This window comes from Seriola aureovittata, chromosome 20, assembly GCF_021018895.1.
Source record: "Seriola aureovittata isolate HTS-2021-v1 ecotype China chromosome 20, ASM2101889v1, whole genome shotgun sequence".
NCBI lineage: Eukaryota > Metazoa > Chordata > Actinopteri > Carangiformes > Carangidae > Seriola > Seriola aureovittata.
In genome coordinates this window covers 15,952,785-15,976,017 of record NC_079383.1, presented here as the reverse complement: position 1 = coordinate 15,976,017, position 23,233 = coordinate 15,952,785, and the positions used below count along the sequence as shown (strand labels likewise).

At 40.1% G+C, this 23,233-nt stretch overlaps 1 protein-coding gene across 1 annotated transcript in view; it reads left to right on the top strand.

Annotated features, from left to right (window-relative positions):
• The window catches only part of ptprn2 (protein tyrosine phosphatase receptor type N2), a 125,318-nt gene extending 110,994 nt beyond the window's left edge, over positions 1-14,324 (top strand). Inside the window, exons 16-22 of the mRNA XM_056364077.1 lie at positions 192-269; positions 3,280-3,399; positions 4,616-4,782; positions 7,150-7,203; positions 8,248-8,312; positions 10,578-10,651; positions 12,797-14,324. Coding sequence (XP_056220052.1) covers positions 192-269; positions 3,280-3,399; positions 4,616-4,782; positions 7,150-7,203; positions 8,248-8,312; positions 10,578-10,651; positions 12,797-12,868 — 630 coding nt within the window. The 3' untranslated portion in view covers positions 12,869-14,324. The remainder of the gene's footprint in view (positions 1-191; positions 270-3,279; positions 3,400-4,615; positions 4,783-7,149; positions 7,204-8,247; positions 8,313-10,577; positions 10,652-12,796) is intronic.
• Positions 14,325-23,233: the final 8,909 nt, after the last annotated feature.

Here is a 23,233-nt window from a genome sequence, read left to right as displayed (position 1 = left end):
TGAGGACAGAGGGGGACGAGGAGGAAAGTAAGAAAGAGGCTGAATGGGAGAGTTAGGTACAGCAGGGAAAAGAAAGTAGACGTGTTTTCCTCAAGAGATGCTGATCTCTTCAGTCTTTTACCCAGACAATATGTTTTCAACAACCAGTCCCCACCCAAACACCATCTCACACTCTGTTCCCTCTCTCCCAGATGGACCATGACCCTCGCAACCCTACTTACATCGCCTCGCAGGGCCCACTTCCTTCCACTGTGGCGGACTTCTGGCAGGTAAAACTCATCTCCCTTCACTCCAGTCTTTCATTTCTTACCATTTTGTTTTCAAAGTGGAAACAACAAATGTGGAAGAACCACAAGGGAGCTATACTACGTCTGACCCAATAGTTTTGTGTCATTTACCAATTGGGGTGTGTTTTTGATGTCTTCTTCTTGGTCCATGGTGGTCTAGTTATCTTCTGTGTTTCAGAAATGATGAGATCAATGAACTAATTTAGCCCCAGTTTGTCGTCCTCATGTTTTATAATTACATTATTACAAATCGCACTACTTCTCCTCAGAGTCATACCTCAGTCAAATCTAAACTCACAGACATGGTACTCATTTTTTAGATTCAGATTAACTCACACCTTCTGGGGATAACATTATATCTGATGTCCATCGCACATAAACGTCCATTAATCCACTTAGAAATAATAGAAAAAAAGATGCTCCTTGTAATTCCAGATCAGAGGATTCTTCAGTATCACGGTAATACAGTGTTAGCTGTCACTACATCTTTAGGTACATGGCAAACAGGAACTGCTAATAGCTAATTCAGCATACTTTTAATGATGTCAATTTGCAGGAATGTAAACAAATAGAGGCTATAAACCAAGGCTCAAATTGTAGCCTATAGTGTGATTCACTGGCTCCATGGCAACATTATACTTTCTGTTTATGTCCCCCAAAGGGCTGTGGGAAGTGTAGTTCCAAAACTTAGAGCATGATTAGCCCTCAAATAAATGGAAGACAAAGAATAATTGTGACACACGTTGTAGCTCTGTGACACAAATATAATGGTAATACATGAGAGACACAAACTGGGGCTGCAACTAACGGTGCTACTATTACATGAATAAAACAGTGTCACTAGCAGAATGTGTACTACAGACCTGCAGCCTTTAGTTATATATGGTAGTCTAAGTACACACTCCCCCAGGAAGTCTAATGTTATTTATAATAATGTTGGTGTTTGCTTATATTTGCATTTTTCTCAATGCTATTTGTATTTCTCCCCTTGTCCATAAATGTCAGAGGAACTTGCCATCAATTACTGGGCATAGGCTATTGTAAAACATGTGGACTTGTGCGGAGGTGTGCCTTAAATGATGCATAGTCGCCAAATGGCGTTCTTATTTGTTAATAGGACAGCACTGTAGTAATTAGTGGGCCCATCACCTCCATATGGTGAAGTAACTCTGCTCACCGTGACCAGGATGTAGAAGTGTGAAGCATAAATCCTGGCAGAGCAGCTGGCCCTGCACTCTGCTTCCCTGCATCTTGTATTGAACGGATTCTCATTTTGTATCATTATGATAGTGCTGACTTTGTGCTGGCACAGACATTGGAGTCTGTTTGTGAGCGGGGAAGAGCGGCACAGCCAAGTTTAGTCTGGGTTTGTTTGGTTCTGCACACAGAAAGCAACATAGTTTAAATCACTTTTTAAGCACAAAAACAAAAACCTGCTCACAAGCTCTGTCCTTACATGGTGTCCAAATTAATTAAAAAGCAAAAAAAAACACAGAAGCTATTATCTTAAAAAAAAAATTACCTTAATTGACTACATCAGCTCAAATAGGAATGAACGGTGCCCTGTTTCCTGTGTTTAATTTGTAAATTTGAAAGTGCCTCAAATGAAACAGTTGATAATTATCTCTTAGTCAGTTTGGTTATTTGTTTGTTTGTCTGCCAAACGTATTGTCTGCCAGGTGAATAAATGCATATCCATTATCTAATGAAATGGGCTATTTAGCCATGAACTCAACTTAAAATCTTTCCCAATTAAGCAGAAAATAAATGAAAATTTGACACAGATTGGCTGACACACTGAACATCAGTTCTGTGACTGGGAATAAGTAGTTACCATTAATTATTCAATATGGCTAACCTTCGATTGTGGCAGCACAAAAAAAAAAAAAAAAAAAAAACTCTTTCTCTCCATTAGAAATAAACAAACAGGGGAAACACTGGCACTCTCATGCAAATGGACTGTGCAGGAGGCAAATCTTTTTGCTCTGTCCTATCTAATCCACACTGGCCCCAGGCAGCGCTCTGAAAGGCGGCTCTGCTCTAATCCTCCACTTCTCATTCCTCCACCCCTTCATCCTTCACTCCTTCAATCCGTCTCCCCTCCTTCCCCCCCCTCCATCTCTGGCTATTACCTTAGCTCTGTTCGGCCTTGCTTTCCTGCCCGCTCCTCCTCAGAATTCAATGCAAAAGAAGCCAATCAGTAGGAGTTCACAGAGCAGCAACTTCAGTCATGTTCAAGCTTTTTTTTGTTTCCAGCCTTCTTGAATATAAATGATGTGTAGTAGGTGTATCTTATCAGAACCTAGAGATTGTTTATCGTGCAGGAAAAAAGAGAGAAAAAAAAGCACATATGATGCTAGCTAAAAATGGAAAATAGGATTGCACTTTTCCTCACTACCTACAAATATTTGCCAAACCTTACAAGGCTAAATGAATAATATTCCCTCACATTATCACCTTGCCTAATCTCATCACATCCTGGCACAGTTGGCGTGTAATGTGTCCACTGGGCTGGATCGCAGAAGCTTGTGATTAGTGTATAGTCAGGGCCATTGTGTTTTTATAGCAATCATAAAACCTGTGTTTCCTCCTCATTTTCCTAATGGCTGCCGTGGGCCTATATTTTTTCCCAAGGACACATTAGATTGTGATAAGATGAAATGGAGCAGCAGTGCAGTAGATGTTGTGATCTCGCTCAGGCGACTGAGAGAGGGGCGACACATGACGCGCCCTCCTGCTGCTCGACCCAACGTTTATCATTTGTCACACGCAGAGAGGTGACATTTATTCATACTTCCTGGACCAAGATTAAGAAATCAATTTCACTGTAATACAAGGCTGGCATGTAATGCTAATGTGCAATATGCTGCTCCTCGTGGCACGGTTCTTCTACACATTAGTGATATCCTAATTCTGCACAGGTGATTATGAGAGTGGTGTCATCTCGGGACGTTTTTAAACAGACATCTCTCATTTCTCTTCTGACGTGTAGATGGTGTGGGAGAGCGGCTGCGTCGTCATCGTCATGCTTACGCCGCTCTCTGAAAATGGAGTGAAGCAGTGTCACCACTACTGGCCTGATGAGGGATCTGATGTCTACCACATATACGAGGTACGTCAGCGAGACACTGGTGTCTAGCCGTGAAAGTAGTTCTGGTTTTGTGTGGTTGCGTTTTTGAGATATCTGTCTCCAGCCCAATACAATGAATTTAATTTTATTGAATGTGTTGTTTGTAGAATGACTTTTTAAAATATTCGCCAGTCACTGTGAGACCTCACTCTGAAAAGTTTTCAGAGGAACTACCTTCAACCAGTTAAAGATTCCCTGTGAAGCTGCTGAGTGACAAGAACACTGTTTTTTTTTTTTGCAAAGACACACATTGCTGTGAAGTTTTCAAATTTCATTTTTACTTTGGGAAGCAAAAAAATCAAATTCATTCACTGCAAATATTATTGGAGCAGTGGCAGAAATGGCAGCGACAGATATCTGAAAACCTGCTGTGTTGGTGTGAAAGGTAGCATGGAGAATGGGTGAAGAGTAGAAAACTTAACGATTATTTGTAGATTTCAAAAAGAAAAAAGAGAAACACAGAATAAAAAACCTTCAATCTGACTCTAAAAAAAAAAAAAAAAAAAACACAACAAAGAGAAATCTCAACAATTTTGATGCTCCCATCAATTATATACATATATATGGTACTCTATTACCACCTACCTTCTCATTGTAAACTGGCCTGTCAGGTGAAGGCTTTACACGTGACATATACAGTCTGAGACCTCGTTCCTATGGGTTAGTGGTCTCAGACTCTTAGGCCCCACTGTATATCCATCTCTTAAACTGCTTACAACAAATTCAACAATGAAGCAGTGACACATTCAGAATAAACAAATGATTCTTACCTGACTCCAGCCTCATGTCCAGTTAGATACGAGAGAGCACACACACTCTTAAAAGAACAGTTTGCCTCTTTGATGACTGTTATTTCTTTGAAACAATTCTAACAAGTAAATGAAATGTTAATAACTATAATGTAATCCCATGTCTTTAAAAAGTCCAAAGCTGGCATGTAAACCAAAAAAACCCTCAACTTCTTGACTGTCTGAATAAAAAGTCTCAGTATGTGGACAGAAACAACATGACAGATATATGGTTTCTTCCTAACAGCTGGGCGCATACAACCAAAACTATCTGTAGGGTTAGAAAACACTAGAGGTGAATCAGAAACTTTTTTTTTTTTTTTTTTGTAATTTGTGTGAACTAACTCTTTAAATCCTCATCATCATATGAAGATGTAACCCTTAACATGCATATATTTTCCCATCTTTAGGTCAACTTGGTGTCCGAGCACATCTGGTGTGAGGACTTCTTGGTGCGGAGCTTCTACCTGAAGAATCTGCAGACCAACGAGACACGCACCGTCACCCAGTTCCACTTCCTGTCCTGGATGGACCGCGGGATCCCCACCTCAGCCAGGACGCTGTTAGACTTCCGCAGGTAGAGTGGAGATCCTGCCGGTTGGCCTCCGATACCGCAGCTCGGCAGATTTCAAACAGATTTCCACTTTTACAACTGGCCTTTATCCTGAGCTTGTTCTTAATCACCTTCCCTTATATTCTGTATTCTGTCAGTGCCTCTCTGGTCCGTCTCCCTTTTACCCCTCTGCCTTTTGGTGTCCTAGAGAATGGTTCTAATAAGGACTGTGTTTCTGTACTATCCCTTTCATCCTGGGCCTATTTCCCTCACCTCCCTCCAGCACATGTGATGCAGCAAATTAACAGCCCCGCACTGCCTGGCTTGGCTTGGGAAGAAAAGAAAAGAAAAGAAAAGAAAAAAAAAAAAAACACCTAATTCAAACACCCAATTAAATGAGAGCTGTCTCGCTAAAAACATGGGAGAGGGGGAAAGCTAGTGACTGAATAACCTCACTCTGTTCTCCATATAATGTGTTCTGGCAGAAGAGAAGCAATAGCTCCTCTGGGAAAACCCAGGAGGGATAGGAAAAGCCCTCCAAATGAGAATAGATGCATCTGATTTGTGGATGGAAGTCTATCCCTCCGGTTTGAATGCAGATGAGGGGGGGGGGGGGGGGGGGGAAGAGGATGTGCAGTGTTATCATGTCATCCTTTCCTGACAGAGTCGGTGCTGTTTTTTCAAATTAAACTGGGTGTAGCTGGCAGGCAGATATATTTATTTATGATATTGGTGTGCAGGTTTGAGCTGTGTTTTGATTACATACATAAGTTTTCCTTTGCTGTTGAGATCTCCCTAATGACTAGATTGCCTTGATGTAACTCCATTAATGCTGCTGTAGGTTATTGGGAAACTAAAGCTCTCTGATTACGTGATTCAGAGATCCACACGAAGTACTGTACACTCACGGTTTTCACGGTTTCGGCCAACTCAGTATTTTGCGGTTGCCAGTGTCATTTTTGTGATGTTGCAGCTAGTAATATGAGCCCAGTTGCATAGTCACAAAAGTGATCATTGGAAACTGTGTCTCCTCAGCCAGGCCTGTGCACAAACTGTCTTTCTCTCACTCCTGACTCTCTGTCTCCCTCCTCCTCCTCCTCTCACTGCTCCTTCCTCTGAGTTGCATGGGAACTCCAACCATCTCTGCAAAAATATACATTCAATGTAATGTAATTTAATATAAAAAAAAACAAAACAAAACGGAAATGAATTCAAAATATGAAATAATAAATCATTTTATCATGCAAAATAAACAATGGTTTACTTATTTATATATGTATATGTACATGTATTTTAATTATAAAACAAAGTTTGGGGTCACTGAAGACCTTCATCATGGCAAAAAGAATTCAAATAGATCACACCTTTGCTTTGAAATGCATGAAGTACACATGAGAAATACAGTTTTACAGTTGTATTTCTAAAGGTCCAAATACACAGGAAACAACATACAAAATACAAAAACTAAGAATAAACCAGTACAGGAAACTGGAAATATATATCAGAAGTAATGAAAAGGAAGAACTATTGCACAAACTAGCAATGGTTAATATAAAATATGTATATAAATATAATATCTTGCAGTATCTTTAGCTATATAAAGTATAATTATGAGCTGCAACACATTATTATCACTATTAGTGGTAGTAGTGGTATTATAGTGGCAGTAATTGTTGACAGCTGACACATAAATTTGAGTCACTGTATATTCATGCAGTATGATTTGTCTTACATTTATTGTTTTATTCACATATTCTGTTTTACTGATTTAAAAAGCAACACATAGTCTAGATAAGCTACACATATGAGATATATACAGACATTTATTTTTCTTTCTGTCGTTGAAAGGTGAAAAAAAAAATGAGGGAAACGGAGAGACGTAGAAGCTCTCGGTATAGTCAGTTTCCATGGCAACAGCGGGGTGTGAAAAGGCTTGTTGGCCTTCACCGTGCCTGTGGTGTATAACATTCATAACTGGCCAGGGTTAATGCGTCGGCGGTCGGCAATCACAACACCACACCACCACATCCATCACCCACACGTCACAATAATGCTGTTTGAAATGATGCTCAATTTATTTACATGGTGCGACGCGGATCTCTCTCTCTCTCTCTCTCTCTCCCTCTCTCTCTCTGTCTATCCTCAAATTAAAGTGATTGATTGACAGGAGGGAGCATCTCTCAGGATTCTGTTTGTTCCTTTGATTATTGCAGCCATTCATTTCATCCAGACCACAGCGCAGGAGTCCCTCATGAGTCACATTCGCTTTAATTTTCACTGTTATTACTCAGCAAAAAGAATCGATGTTTCCAGAGTCTAATTTAAGACATATTGCTGTGAAGCTAACAATAACATCCAGTTTTCTCTTTTTGTTTTTTTTTTTTATTCCAGAAAGGTTAACAAGTGCTACCGGGGTCGATCATGCCCGATAATTGTTCACTGCAGGCAAGTATAACTATTTGAACCTTGTGTCAGTGGCTGAACTGCTGAATTGGGATAGAGAGTGTTTGTCGTGGCCTGTGTGTTGGAGGGGAGAGGCTGTTTATTTAAACCCGCTCAGTCCATTTACTCTATCTGGGTCTACTGAAGCCGCTGTTTATTCCACTGGCTGTGTCCTTATGGAAATAGTGTGGTACAAAGACACGCAGCCAAAGACTCTTCCATTTCCCATTTGGTTGAGTTAGTTAACTGGCCTTGATTGGTTTGTATTAAACACCAGGTATCTGTCTGACCACTTTTAATAGTCACATCCTGTTAAGTCATGCATGGGGCCAGGCAGCCCGCTCTCCCTCTGAGGGAGCTGTACAGACAGAGTGTCTAGCACTGGATTAATGAAGCAGTGGTGCTCAGGCCGCTCTCCTGTTTTATTGGCCTTGCCTTTATTAGAGCGATGTGCACGCCTTGTTTGCAATTAACATGCAGAGCCGTTGAATGGCCGGCGGGCACAAAGGGAGGCTTTTCATAAGACTATCTCTGGAGTAATGGAAAAGCAAGGCTCTCCAAAAGCTGTTCTCGAACCGCCCCTGGCCTCTCAACCTCTCCTCTGCTCCTGAGGTGCATGCATTTAAAAGCCTTTGTCCCCAGTGTGCCTCAGAAACCATTCCCCTCTCCCCAATAGCCGAGCAAGTCTCAAGACCACACATGCTCTCGTGTGCAAAGGCTTAACATAATCACATTTATTGGAACATCAAATATTCAGATCTCCTCAGGTACTTTCATAGGAATATTAAAGATTGTTATTGATTTCTGCTATTTAAGTATTTTATTATGTCTGTAATGTCAGGTTTTAAGTAGATGGAGCAGTGTGTATCTGTATGCATAGTCTAATTTGTGTTTAAATATACTCCACAGTCTCTCAGCATATGCAGATGTAAATGAGCAATTTGTTTCCTTATAAGAAAAACACTCTGAGATTAAAGCATCCAGAGCTTCACTCCGCCACCTTAATGATCTCTGTCTCGCTCTCCCTCTTTCTCTGACTCTCTGCAGTGATGGAGCTGGCAGGAGTGGGACTTACATTCTGATTGACATGGTCCTCAATAGGATGGCTAAAGGTAACGATCAATGGCTTCCCTTTCACTCTTTCTGCTTGCGTTCAAGTGTTGCCCTGGCAACGCTAAAGCCTCTCATTTTCCACAGAGGGTCTTGGGGATGCATTAGAGGGTGACTTTTCTGAGGCCTGGAAAGGCAGCGAAGACAGAGGCAAAAGAAAAAAAAAAAATGGAGGGAGCTGCTAGGGGAGGAGGAGAGGAACAAAGAGAAAACAGAGAAAGGGAAAATGAAAAAGAAACCTACACCCACATTAGTAATTATCTATTTAAACCACCATCACGCCATATTGACCTGCATCACAATTGGTACATGAATTTAGATAGGACATGCATGGAAATTAAATGTTTAAAGGAAAAATCCATTCAAATGTTGCTCCAATGCTTTGTATCAATATTTGATATTTAATGGGAACTGTGCGCTTATATTATTTTATTATTGATTTATTCTTAACAATCCATATAATGTGCACCCTATATTCATTGAACTTGTCCACATTTATTCCTATTTTACACAAACCTAACTGCCTGAGATCACCAGGATGGTAGAAACCTGGATGACCTGGTGCTCTTGCATTTGTTGGTCCTTTGCTAGCGTCATATTGTAAAAGAAAAAACACCGCAAAAGAAGATGACATGCAATTGGTTACAAATCACAGTAGCTTGGTGTGTTAATGGACATCGTCTGGAGAAATTATAATCCACGAAAATAGGCAAGAAAAGCTGCCTGAAAAGGATCTTCATGGCATAGCTGCATCATTACATATAAAGCAAGTTTGAAGACGCAAAAATTTTTGCTTCCTGCAACAACGAAAACCAGTGTTTTTTAGTAGAATCTCCACACCAGCAAAGAAGGAGTTGTAGCATGAGAAGAATAAGCACAATTTGCATGAATAAACAGTTACATCATTTTGCTTGCTGGCTCACAAAGAAAAAAATGAAGCTCGTCAGACATATTCTTTGAGATATCCAAGTTATCTGTGGCTATTGTTGCACAGGAGCTGAGTTCTTCCAAAGGCTGCCTTACGTCATTTTAATACCCTCTGTAGCTTAGCCTGCCCCCCTGCCCTTTGCCCTTTGACCTCTGGCCTTTACCCTCACTGCTCTGCATGCCCTCCTCCTCCTGCGATCCAACCCCACGTCACAACAGTTTAGGAGAACAACCGCCTCTGATGCAGACCTTCCCTTCGCTGTCTGTACAACAGTAATAAGACTGACCCGTCCTGATGGAGGTTCATGTAGTTCAGTGACGAATGCGCCGTTGTCCGCGGTGATGAAAGGTGCCACCCAGTCTCTTTTTAACCTTTTGTTTCTTGCTCCATAACTGAATGTATAAAATGAACATAATCTCACTCGCCAAGGCTTTTTTCTTTGGTCGGAGAGCCTCTCTTCAGCTTAACTTTGGAATCCAGCCTTTCGGAGACATGAAAGTCTTGTCGGAGCACTGGAGTACTTTGAGTACTAAGTCCAGCAGCATTAAATCCCCCCTTTTTCTCCCTCTCTTCTTCTCTCTCTCTCACTCACACACATACATACATTTTTACCCTTGCTCCATCTCTTTTGCTTCCTTTCTCTGCCTCACTTTCCAAAACATCTTGAGAGTTCAGGGTCTCTCTCTCTCTCTGTCTCTCTCTCTCTCTCTCCCACTCCCTCTACTTCTCCGTGTTTGTTTCCTCACATCACCTCTCGTCTGCTTCTCGAAATCCATAAACCTGAAAGTAGAGTACGATTTCCAGATTAACATCATCCAAAACTGACTCGACTCAACAGCCGCTGATCACTGTTGAAGGCAAACAACTGTTACATGGGTTAATCATCAGTATGGCTGCTGCAAAGGCTATAAATCATTGTAATTAGCATTTGTTGATTCTCAGACACACACACACACACACACACACATACACATGCATGCACACACACACGACAATATCGTTGTATCAAAAAGCTCTTAGCACACTTCATAGTTGGACATAATTTAAACCAATTTTTGAACAAGATTCTCACAGAGAAACCAGTGCTCAGTGTTTTTCTTTTTTTTTTTCTTTTTTTTTTTAATGCATTATTGCACATTTCCCAGACCCCAAAAATATCCTCTTGCATATTTTATCGAGAAACAGTCTGTGGCTCTCGTCCAAGTCTTTCGAGGGATGAATGTAATAATTTTCAATCGCTGCACTGTTCCAAAGGGAGCCCAGTATAAAGAGAGATTGACAGATGTGAGCTGGATTACTCCGCTGCTTTGAACTCAGTCCAATTTTCGGTCTGTTGCAGGTGCTAAAGAGATTGATATTGCCGCTACCCTGGAGCACTTGAGAGACCAGAGAGCTGGCATGGTCCAGACAAAGGTAAGGTCCCCGGCTTTGAGTTTTGAGAGGTGGGGGAGATGGGAGGAGAAGGAGGTGGGTGGGGGGTAGTGGAGGGTGGGTGGGGGTGTTGGGGGTGGGGGCGTTGCAGCCATTCAAACAGACGATTGTCTACTTCATGTGCACAGGATCAGGGGAAATGATGTGGTAATTGATAACTGTTTCAGGATTAGAAAAACATTGTCCTGGAAGATAAAAAAAAAAAAAAAACGCACTGCTCCAAGTTTATCTACGATACAGAGACGTGAAAACTGACCATGATCTTCTGTCACAGAAATATTTTGTCTATGAAACTGCAGCATTTTCAGATTTGCTCTTGATTTCTATCACTTAAACAAGCAGGAAATACATACAAAGACAGACACAGATATTCAATTAACTGATATGGAACAAAAAAAAAAAAAGCAGCTGATCTTCACTTGAAGAAGCTGAAATCAGCAAATATTTGGAATTTTTGCTTGAAAAATGACTGAAATTTTTTCTTGATTATCAAAAATGTTGTCTCTTGGTTTCCTTTCATCCTTATAAATGCTACTTGTTTATAACTGTAGGTTTCATACATCTGTCTAGTCCATGCAGCTACTTCATTTCTCAACAGTTTATATCACAGCGCTCCACCTCGCAGCATTTTGGAAAATAGTTTAAGGTGTGTGCAAAGCTTTTTGTCTCATCCACTAATGCAAATAACAGGTAGGAAGTCTAGTTTTGTTTCTCTCTTGTAATTGGAAGGAACAATAATAATAACAACAATAATAATAATAATAATAAAGGCAAATCTCTTGCAGCGGCGGCTGATAATGTTTATGGAAGCTGCTTACTAACAGACTCCAGTGCACCTAGATGGTTCATTAATGCTGCTTTTACAGCCCTGCTCTGTTCAGCGCAGAGAAGCTTTTCAAGCACTCTCTTTCTTTTCTGACAAGTCTAAGTGAAATTATATTGGAATATTGTTGATTCCACTTTGTGGCTTCATGCTGGGGCTACACTGAAATTAGATTGTAATGAGGTATGAAATTTAGAGTTAGGTTTCAAGGATTGGACAACCAATTATCTTTTCTTTCTTTTTTTTTCCTCTCCATGATGTTGCCACTTTATTTTTGGAGCTTGAAAAGAAAAAAAAAAGTGTGTGTGTTGGGGGGGGCATTTATTTCCCTTCTTTTCCTGGTTACTCCTTTTGACAGTCATCAACATGCAGTGATTACAGCATGTCTGACTGTTTTTTTCTTCCTTGCTAGCCATCCATCTCTGATGAGTCAAGTAGACATTGATCTCCCCCCAGTGGTGTGAATGTGAACAGCACAGCACACACTAAACTTGGTTTTAAAAGTATCTTCTCTTTTTTTAATACACAGAACTTTTAACCCAACCTGGGATTAGATATAGGCACGTATAACTGCAGTGCAGATATACACGGAGGTACTTACATATTTTCTGGCCCGAATCACATCATCAGAAGACGCATAAAAATAGAAAACATGAACACTCCAGATAATCTCCACTGCATAGTGAAAGGCGCGGCCACCAGTGACTCCTCCGTATTGATTTAGCCTATCCTCAGGCCAGACTATGGCAGGCTGTGTGTTGACACATCTAAAGACTGTTCCCTCCAAACTCCTACGTACCTTTTCTCTGTGAGAGGACCCCGTGGCCTGCAGCCTGGGGAGAGGAGAGGAATATAAAAACACCAGGTCCATGGGGCGAACATCAATCGGCCCCTTTTTCGCTCCACAGGGAAAACTATGAGTCAGATTCACAAACAAATGCACACACGCACACACACACACACACACACACACACACACACACACACACAGATGAGAGACAGCTTGACTCAAAAGCTCCATTTTAAGACACACCTGGCTGGATCGATGGCAGTGCAGGGTACGCGTGCACTCTGAGTTGAAAGCTCAGAGAGTGCTTCACCTTCACCTCAAGTCTGTGGTCGCACATATCCCAGGCAGGGTCAGGAGAGATGGAGGGAGAAGAGGAGGCGGCAGTTGCCAATCATTTCTGCAGTGGCATTCCTGAGCCATTACACACTTGTACACACACTAAGACTTTCTTCTTTCTTCCCTTCCTTCTCTCACTACTTTCTTTCCTCCTCCTCCTCCTCCTCCTCGTCCTCAGGAGCAGTTTGAGTTTGCGTTGACAGCCGTGGCAGAGGAGGTGAATGCCATCCTGAAAGCGCTTCCTCAGTGAAGGCATCATACCCCCCCCACCACCACCACCTTCTCCTCGCTCGCTGAGCACCGGTTTCCTCTGCCCACTCAAGACTGACATCCCTCTCTGCCCTTCCTTCTCCTCGCTCTGTTTCTCTCTCTTTCTGTCTCTGCCTCCTCTTCACCTCTATATATACTGTATACTTATGAATGTCGTGCCAGATATCTCACCTGGATCCATATTCGCAAATTTGGCCTCAGAGTACGGCTGTCGATCTGAGATCTGCGTCATTCGGGGGATTCGGGAGTAGGCAAGCGGGGCCTGATCTAATCTGATGGAGGAACTTAGATCAGCACTCCTACTGTGAGACTTTCTGTCAATATGATCCCTGGTCCTCTATAACTGTGATGTTGTTCCTGAACATACCGTTCTAGTGCCACTGACGAGATGTTTACGTGATGTCAAGTGAAGATTTTTGTTCCAAAATGAGCTATCTACTATGGAAAATTGATACCGATGCTTAGAAAATGACTATTTCTCACATTTAAAGCAGACTACAGTGGCGCTGCAAAAAGGTTGATTAATCACTCAGTCTATAAAATGTTAAAAAAAAAAATATATATATAAATGTTCAACTTACTGTCAAATATGAGAAGTCATATTTGAGAAGCTGGAATCAGAGAATATTTGGCATCACTGCTTGAAAAACACATTATTTGCCAGACGACTATTTGATTAATCAACTAATTGTTGCATCTCCCAACTATAGTACATTTAGAATAATAATTTGTAAAGTAAATGATGTTCTTGCCTGTAAAAATCATAATATTGTACAGAATGAATTGATGTACCTGATGCATATAGCGTTTTGGAAATAAACTCCTCACGTTTCTCCTCCTCTGTGATCTGAATCAACTGCTATATATACTCAGCATCACATGTACAGATGTTGAAGTGTGTGTGTATTGTTGTATTTTGGGTCCAGACATCTCTCTCTCTCTCTCTCTCTCTCTCTCTCTCTCTTGTATTGAACCACAGATGCTCTGACTCTCAAAACAAGCCTCACAGATCATGACTATCGCGACATATCAGCTGTTTTTTACTCATCGTTTCATTAATTTTTACATTTTACACCATGAATTGTTCGTTACTTGAACATCTCTGTTACTATTAAATGTGAAGATTACCAACTGAGATACTTATTGCTTCTATTTATTAGAAAATACTGTCATCCTGTATCATAATAACATCATAACAATATGATATATTTAAGAAGAATATTGGAATTGTAAGTTTGTTTCTCCCTCCATCACTGGTATATTGTGATATTTTGTGCAACATGACATGAAATTCCCTCAATGTATAGACGATGAATGACTTAATGAATCCCTCTATAGTGCTATCTGAAATATATACTGAGAGCCTGAATGAGAACTATATATTTTGTGTGAAAAGTAACATTCAGATTGATAATAAATCCGAACAGATTATACTGCTCTGCTGTCTGGTGTTGGATTTCATCTCTGATACACTCGCTCACACACAAACAGGAAGGAGAAGGCTGCTCTTCACAATGGAAGGCATTTGATTGAATGGGAGCCTGAGTAAAGTCACAAAGAAAAGCCGTATCCTGCTCCCAGAGGGTTCGTATCTGGGAGAGACTCGCAGTTTTTGTACAGATGAAATGTTTGGTTCAGCAGCCGTGTCAGTGGGGAAAGTGGCTGGGATTTGAAATGAAATCAGTCATGTATTTCAGCCACTGAGGTCTTCTTTCAATATTACAGAGAGGAGGGGGCTGAGAGTCCAGCTTGATCAGCAACTACTGAAGGATTTGATGGTCAGCTTACACTGAAAAATGTTGCTAATTGCATGTGTTTGAGTGCAAGTGTGCATTTTCATTTATTTTAATGTGTTTGTCTGATTTTAATGTGATTATAAGAAGCAGATTTTCCTGTGTGAACAAAGGTTTGTTCTCACATGAAGCAATAGTGAGACAGTCAGCATCTGAAAATGAAGCTTCCACGGATTTTTTAAAATGTTAATACTGAAGTATTTGTTAAATTTTTGGCAAAATAAATAAGCGGTTAAAAATGCACCAGGATAATCCACTCGGTCTTAATACTGCTTGATTGTGGATTTTCAGTCATGTGATAAAAATGTTAAATAAATGTTAATGTTACATGTTTACATTCATTTACCAATGCTTTATAAAACATTTACAGGGCATTAAAACATTTGGGTTGCCATGTTGAGAAAACAACCTTAGACTGATGTCTATCTCCCTCCAGAGTGACACAAGCTTTTTACAAACTCGCTGTTACAAACATCAATAAGGGTTATAACAATAATCAGTAGCAGCAGATCCCCTTTTTAGCTTTTTAAAACGGTACATAAACATTTAATAAATGGCTCATAACACACTACAATGTAATTGCATGCAGATATAAGGGCATTTTGAATCTTTATGAATCTACAGTATATGTCAGCAATTATAACTTGTGAAGTCATTTTATAATATTGCAACTGTGTTTTACTTTGTCGTTTATTATTTATATTTATACGCCAGCCTCCACACAGGACCAGTTAAAGTTGCTGATAGATTAATATACACTGATTTTTACAGTTTTTTATTGAAATTAAAGCAACTTTACGTACATGTCACCTAAATCTGAAAAATCATGTAAATTTGATAGAAAACAGGATTTTTCAGGGGTTAAGAAATTGGTTAACTTACATCTTTCCTGCAGAAATGGAAGTATATAAAGCCTTTAAAGTTAAAGCAAACTATTCCTACAGGTTGATGACTTACAAACCCTCAGTCTGTTCAAAGGCAGTGCTGGAGCGAACTGCGTCGGAACAATACTGTACTGCAGGAAGTAGTACTGTATGTTGCCATCAGAATGGTGAGAAAAAAGACGAGTAACAGAGGAAGACTTGACTGGTTGGTCAGGGGTTCATCCTACAGCGAGATAACGACTCAAAACATTAGAAGACAAGAACCAGGCTGTGGCTTCACGTGATGGAAGAGCAGCACAGTCTCCAGACTTAAACCCAAGAGAGCTGTTTGGGATGAACTGGGCAAAATTGAAAGCAAAGCAACCTGCAAGTGCAACACATTTGTGGGAACTTTCCAAACAATATTTCATTTGCACTGTAGAAAGAAGGTCACGAGTTAGTTCAGCAGCTGGATGAGTCAAACTTTTAGATTTAAATAATCTATGAGCCAAGAAGCAGGTGTGCTGCTGGAGAAGGATAAACACCAGCCAAAGGGGTTCTTCACAACCTGGCAACCCTGTTCTTTTTCCTATTCATGTCTGACCTATTAAAGATCAATGAATGATTTATTGATTATTAAGAAAGCCCTAGCTCACAATTCATGGAAAGAGTGCTTTATTATAACTTGCTGCCAAAATAAATATTGGAATTAAACTAAAAGTATTTGTATTGGTATCAGAATCAACCATATATTGGTCAACACAATGTATTGGCCTAAACAATTAATATATATATATTATATGGTGTATCCCTAACAGACCAACTAGCTAACTAACCAGAGAACAGAGAAGTGCAAACACATAATGCATGATGTATAGAGAATATCATTTCCTACATTTCAGCAATGCGTGTGCGTCTTGTGTGAATGCGTGTGCGTGTGCTGCCCGTTGACATGTCCCTCCCTCCCCTGACAGTTCTAATAGCTGGGAATGAGGCTTCATGCACTTCCTGAGGCCTCATTTGCATATGATTCGCTGATGAGCTGCCACCGCTAACCAGCAACACCAAACCAAAGCCCTATTAATATTCTCCCATTCAGGTTGTAAAGCACACAAACCTAATCAGCTTAGAAATTACTGTATGGAAACCATAATTACGCATGTTTAATTGCTTATCATCTGATGGGTACAAGTTTATTAGAAAATGTATTCATGGTAATTGCTTCCTGAGGTATCTAGTGTGCTACAATACCATGTGATATCCTGTCAGCTCCCATTTGGGAGGATTAATGCGTTCTGAAAAAGTCACAAAATTAGATACTGTGTATTGCCTCTTTGGATGCTTGGTTTAACTCAAAGTGATTTTTAATTTAGGGATTTCTAAATTACTGCTTAAGCTCAGATAAGTCTTGGGAGTGAGATCCGTCAAAATCAGCATATCTCACTGTTGTTAAGGAGTGTTGGCATATCACAGGGATATAAATGACTGTAAAGTAGGCAAATGCCTGTGTAATCATGATGCTACCAGAAAATACTCACAAACCCGCATGGCATCGTAGAGACTAAATTTCTACCACCAAATAGGAAAGCTGTAAAATCATGGGAAATGCAGGAGCAACATAAAAGTGAAAAGTCACAAGCATGAAATGAGGAAACACATCTTATAAGAGAGAGTTGTGAAGTAAAGCCATCTCAAAGCCGATGAATCATTCAGTCCTGAAACAAGCAGATTAAAACACACACAGTGCAGGTCCCTCGGAGGGGCCTTCATGCAGCCAAGAACGTCGAGTGGGCCTTTTCAGCCATGAACCTCAGTGAGTCTTACAGCTCCTGCCCACTCTTTGATGATCTCTCTATGGTTTATTGTAATCACTGTTGGCTCTCGGTCCTTCTGACACACTTGTAAATTCATGCAGTCTTGTAAGGAAATGCATCTCAAGTCCAGCCAGTAGCTCCTCTATGGAGAAGTCTTTCTTTAGAGCAGTGATTCCCAACCAGCGGTACTTGTACCCCGAGCTGCAGTTATCAGGGGGAATGGATTATGAGAAAGGCTCAGTTCATTTTAGAAAAGTTGTAATATAAATGTGCACATAGGATTACAAATTGGTGTGATGCTGATCATCAATATATTTATTGTTGGCAATAACCAACCGCACAGAGACAACAAGCAAACTGTACAGTGTACACCTCAGTTTCCAAAAACTTAAATGGAGTAGTTTGACATTTTGGAAAATATGTTTTTTTTCTCTTGCCAAGAGTTAAACAAGAAGATTGATACCACTCTCACATGTGTTTGTCCAGTATGAAGCTGGAGCCAGCAGCTGGTTAGCTTAGCGTTAAGACTGGAAACTGGGGGGAAACATCTAGCCTGGTTCTGTCCGGCTACCAGCTCCTCTAAAGCTCACTAATTAACATGTCATATTTTGTTTGCTTAACCTGCACAGAAACTGAAGCTAACAGCTAGCAGGTGGTTATCTTAGCATAGCATAAAAACTGGAAACAGAGGGGAAGGTAACTAAATCCACCTCCTGTAGCAGCGCCTCATTTCCACACTCATTTCAATTAAGCTTTAAGATACAACATGTTAATTAGTGAATTTTAGATGTGCTGGAAGGCACTTATTTTCAGACAGAGCCAGGCTGTATGATTCCCTGTCTTTTGAGTTTTTATGCTAACCCAAGCTAATTGTTTCTCGCCAGTAGCTTCACATTCAGCAGACGGACATGAGACGTCCTCTAATTTAACTCTCAGACTGAGTGTGTGTGTGTGTGTGTGTGTGTGTGTGTGTGTGTGTGTGTGTGTGTGTGTGTGTGAGAGAGAGAGAGAGAGAGAGGGACAAGCTCCTTTTTAATTTTTGACCTTTACACCAAGTGTTGCAATTAAGAGTGTATGAAAAGTAGTTTGCAAGCTCGTTGAAGAGTCGGAGCGGATATTTAAAAGTACTGGATAAATGGTTGAAACATCCGGCTTTTGTAACGATAAGTAGCAGATGTAAAAATACAAACTTGGACAACAAAGAAGTTCTTGAACCCCTCTCAAAAGAGCTTCAAAATATGCATTGCATTAGATGTACATCAGTTGGTTTCAGTCAAAGCCTGGACTTTGACCTCATGGGTGAAATATACCCTTAAAATATTGTGGATAATACAACAAAAATAATTGACTTTCCTTATTAAACATCATCATGTTGAACTTAATCAGATCTACATGTTTGCTTAAAAATAATTGATGAATACATTTTTTTTTTCTAAAGCAGCTGCTTAACTTTTCATGTCACGTTCAGTTTTTGGATCCAAGTCCAAAAGGTGCTTTAGCTTTTTGCACTTTTTCCTTTTTTTTTTTTTTGCACAAAAAAAAGCACCTGCGGATCATTCAACTTTTGAATGATAACACACAACATGCTGACAAACATGTCATTTCCCCTTGGAGAGGGTTGGGAGATCCCAGAGTGTTTGCTTGTTGGAAAAACTGTCTGGGATGCTTTCCAGGATTTCCCAAAGAGAAAAGCCTTGTTTTTCTTTGCTGGTGTTGTTGGGAGTGAATGGAGAGCAGATTGCAGAGGCTGTGCCTCTCATGTCTGTCCAAGGCCTCGATACCTTTGATCTTCTTAAGAAACAAACAAGCTTTTAAACTTGGCACTCCCGGCTAGTGTCTCTCTTCCTCTTCTTCTTTCTGTGTTCATCAAAATGCTGATCCTGAGAAAATTGATCTTGCCTGAATAGTTATGCATACTCGTGCTTATGCAGTGATTTGAGATTTAAAATGTGGACTCCCACTATGCTGTCACAAAAACTTTGCTTGATGTGCATTTTTAAATCTCAACATAAAAGCCAGATCAAGTGTGATGTGTGACAATACACGAAGATAAAAACTGATGTGATTTTACTACATCTTAGCGTAGCACAAGCTTGTAGTTTGTAGTTTCGGGATATCTCTCCAAAAGCTTGTGTTTTTATCTTATTATCTTTGAACAAACTACTAAACCCACAACCAAAACCATTTAAATCAATTTCATGTGCCCAATTTTGCTTCTCAAGTAACATTTGTTTTGCTTTTCCTTGATTCCTGAGAAAAGAAATTTATCCACAATAGCCGACTGCACCAGCTGCTTTTCCTAAGTTCAAACTTAGTTATAAAGTAAATTTCTGAGTACAGATTTAATCAAAATGGGTTTCACCGCACCAACAAGTCACTACGTAGAGTTACTACAACAAACTTATACTCAGAAACTGGGAATTGTAACCGTAACCTAACTGAACTATCGAGTTCACTGATGCTAATATAACCTGTTGCTAATATAACATTTAGAGGTACTCTAGAGTATCTGACCTGACACTTTATCAAAATGCTATAAATTACATTTCATAAAAAGCATAATATAACTGAAATACCATAATATTACACTAATAAAATTAGACTGAAATACTAAAAATGTTGGTTAACCTACATTAGCTTAATCTCTCTCCCTCATGTAAATACTGCTATTTCAGAAACACACACGTCTCTATGGTTTCATATATGAATACAGCAAAGTCACATGCATTTACAGAGGATTGGCAATTAAGTTAAATATATGCTAGAGATGCATGTTAAACTGATTTCTCAATTAGTCAGCTGCTTTTTTTGTGCATCACTACAGATGTTTCCAGCAACAGATTTACATATTACCTAAGTCTTTACTAGCTTAGACATTTCCAATGTTGCAACCCAATTTGGTCAATCCATTTAAAACAAGATAGTGTTTCTTAAGAACTTGTAGAACTCATTAACTTATTGAGGGATTTATGAATCACTGTTACAACCCATTCCAGGTGAATCAGGTGATGGATTTATGGTCCAGTCATGATTCTGGGATGTTGGCAGCTAAGGTGAAAAGTCGCAGCGAGGGCCAACATCTGGCTGAGCAGAAAAAGGAAAAGCCTTCAATCAAGAAGCAAATCTCTTCTCATTACCCCCCTTGCTTCCTTCTCTCTGGTTATTAGTGGGCGCACAGCAACCACAATGACATTTTACACCGTTTCATCCCTGTCCCATCATGCTTCTGGGGATACCCTGGCATTTGGCGGCAATGTTTTCATCATTGTCTGTGGCAGTAGTGACCAGCGCAACTTCAGTCCCGCTCACTGTCACTCATCATAAGTGAGTTTATCAACACACATCTAATCGCCGCACTCCGCAGGGACCTTAACCATTTGCATACTAAGATTGCTTTCTTTTGCTCGGCTGAGAACGCGCCTCTTTTGCATAATTATTAATGATAAAGAGACGGTGAACAAATGTGTCAGAAGGTATTAGCATCACGTATACAACTAGATTCTAAAGGATCCGTTTAGTGAGTTGCTGAGAGGAAAGACGAGGGCAAAGGGTAGGAAAACTGAGTCTGGAGAGCAAGACTGTCAAAGGATGCACTTTTGCATGAAGGGAAGGGGTTAATTAAAGGGCCATGGATGGAAAATATAGAGATGTGTGATATTTTTTTGTATTGTGAAATTCATTCTTTGACCAGGACGCCCCACTGAGATTATGGATGTCTGTCTAAAAGAACACAATGCCTTGAAAAAAAATTACAAATGACAGACAAATAGCTGACAAAAATGTGAAATAATCAGCAAAAAAAAAATCACAAAAGCACTCAAATCTAATAGCAGAGCCGCAGGATGCAGGATGATGAGCCGAGCCTGAAATATAACGTATAATTACATTAAAGAAAATATTGCTCCAGTACAAGGAAAACCCACAGTGGTGAACAACACAAGATGTTTACATACAGCAGAGTCACTGTAGCTGCTCATTTCAGTATTTCCGCTGTGTGCCATTAAAGCAGCAGGCCCATATTGTCTGTCATCTGTTGTAATTACCACTTTTTACACTGTCTTACCCTCTGTGGATAATGTTCAGCGTCTATACAAGAAGTGTTTCCTATGAATAGTTTAACTGTTTGCCACTTTATACAAAGCAGCTGCACCCTTTTTTACAGGACAGGAATAAATAAGTCATGCACACTGTGGTTCAATTGGGGGTTGAATTGCCCTCCCCGTGTTCTCCACTAAACACAGGCCTGTGTACCCTCTGCACAGTATAATAGCATGATATTAAAAATGCCCACAGCGATTGTTAAGTCACGGCGGCACATTTGCACCAGGATGGATGACCTTTTGTGAATCCTAATGAGGCTTTTTCATGAGTTTCAAGAGCAAAACATACTGTAGCATGTAGAATAATAACAGTTGTGTGAAAAGTCTCCACAGTTAAATGCTTATGTGAGCAGCAGAAAATTAAATTAACAGTTTTCTATGTAGTCTGCAGTTGCACTGACAGCTATTAGCTTCACTTCTCTTATTTTCTCACCGCAGTTAAAATGATTAAGTTTATTTCAAATGTGCTAAAGGAGCATTCTGTGAATTTAAGTTTAAATATCAGCTGTAGTTTGTCCTACACGGCCTTTCAGATGGTGTGAGCCCGTCCGAACCTCAGAAGTCACACCATTAAGAATAATCTCAGGGGTCAGAAGGTGTCGTCGCCGCTCTCCCTTCTGGCTCTCCTTCAACAAATAACTGATAATGACCTTTGACCTTTCTGTTTTTGCATGAGAATCAGTATCCCCCCGCTCTATAGCAACCTCAGGATCATTTGAAATGCCAGCCCTTCGATTCCAAACTTGAATTTTTTTTTTTTTTTTTTTTTTAATGAACCCATCCAGAGGTGGGGGGTGTGGGTGGTAATGCATTTGGGAGGAGGAGGGTGGAGACAGGGTAGGCGAGCTTTGGGCTCATCTGCATCACAGATTAGGGTGCTTAGAGAAAAATCAACCATCCATGATTCATTACATGTTTCCTGCTGAGCCTCTGAGATGGCAACCGTCCTAGCAACAGGATCCTAGCAACAGCAACAACTCTCTGTCGCAACGGCAGCCTATCAGAAACTTTGATGCCTGATCAAAATTTAGCCAATAAAGAGGGGAGGACATGCAGAAAGCGTGATGATGTGTTTCCCTCTTGCTTTTGGCCAGACTGGGGTGTGTTGAGGGCTCTGAACTCTGCAGATTAACCAGTCTTAATCCATTCTTACATGTATTTGTGTGTAAATTTGATATTCATTTGTATCTTCTGTGTATTTTTTAAGACTGTAATTATTTCTGCTTTTTAATAGACATGGTTGATGTGTTTCTGCACTAAGGTTAGGGAAAGATTGTGGTTTCAGTTAAGTAAAATAACATAAAAAAACATAGTTATTCTTTAGTTGCTATACACTCAATAGTAATACACAGTTGCTCGCACTTAATATTTTAATAAACATTGCAAGGAAAATAATGGGATAAAGAGGGAAAATGTTGCCGTTAATTGGGTTAATTTTTCTCCATGCTTGTTTATAGCTGCACAGTTTGTCATTACCATATCACAAACAAAACTTGGGCACAATGACAGCATCTTCAGAGGCTGCAATAAGTACTACAGTTGATTGGCTGCAACTTAAGTATTGATTTGTTTCCATGTGAACGTCTGAGGCTGCAGTCTGTGCTAGTGTTGTGTTGGTTTGCATTATATTGAAAGGTGTTCCTCGTATTTCATCCAGCTCTTGAATGTATGCACACATTAGCTATGTTGTGGGTAATATGGGCATAAACTGACTCATGTAGGCATGTAAAAATTTCTTATTTTACACTGCCTGTTTATGGTCGATATAGCCTCAG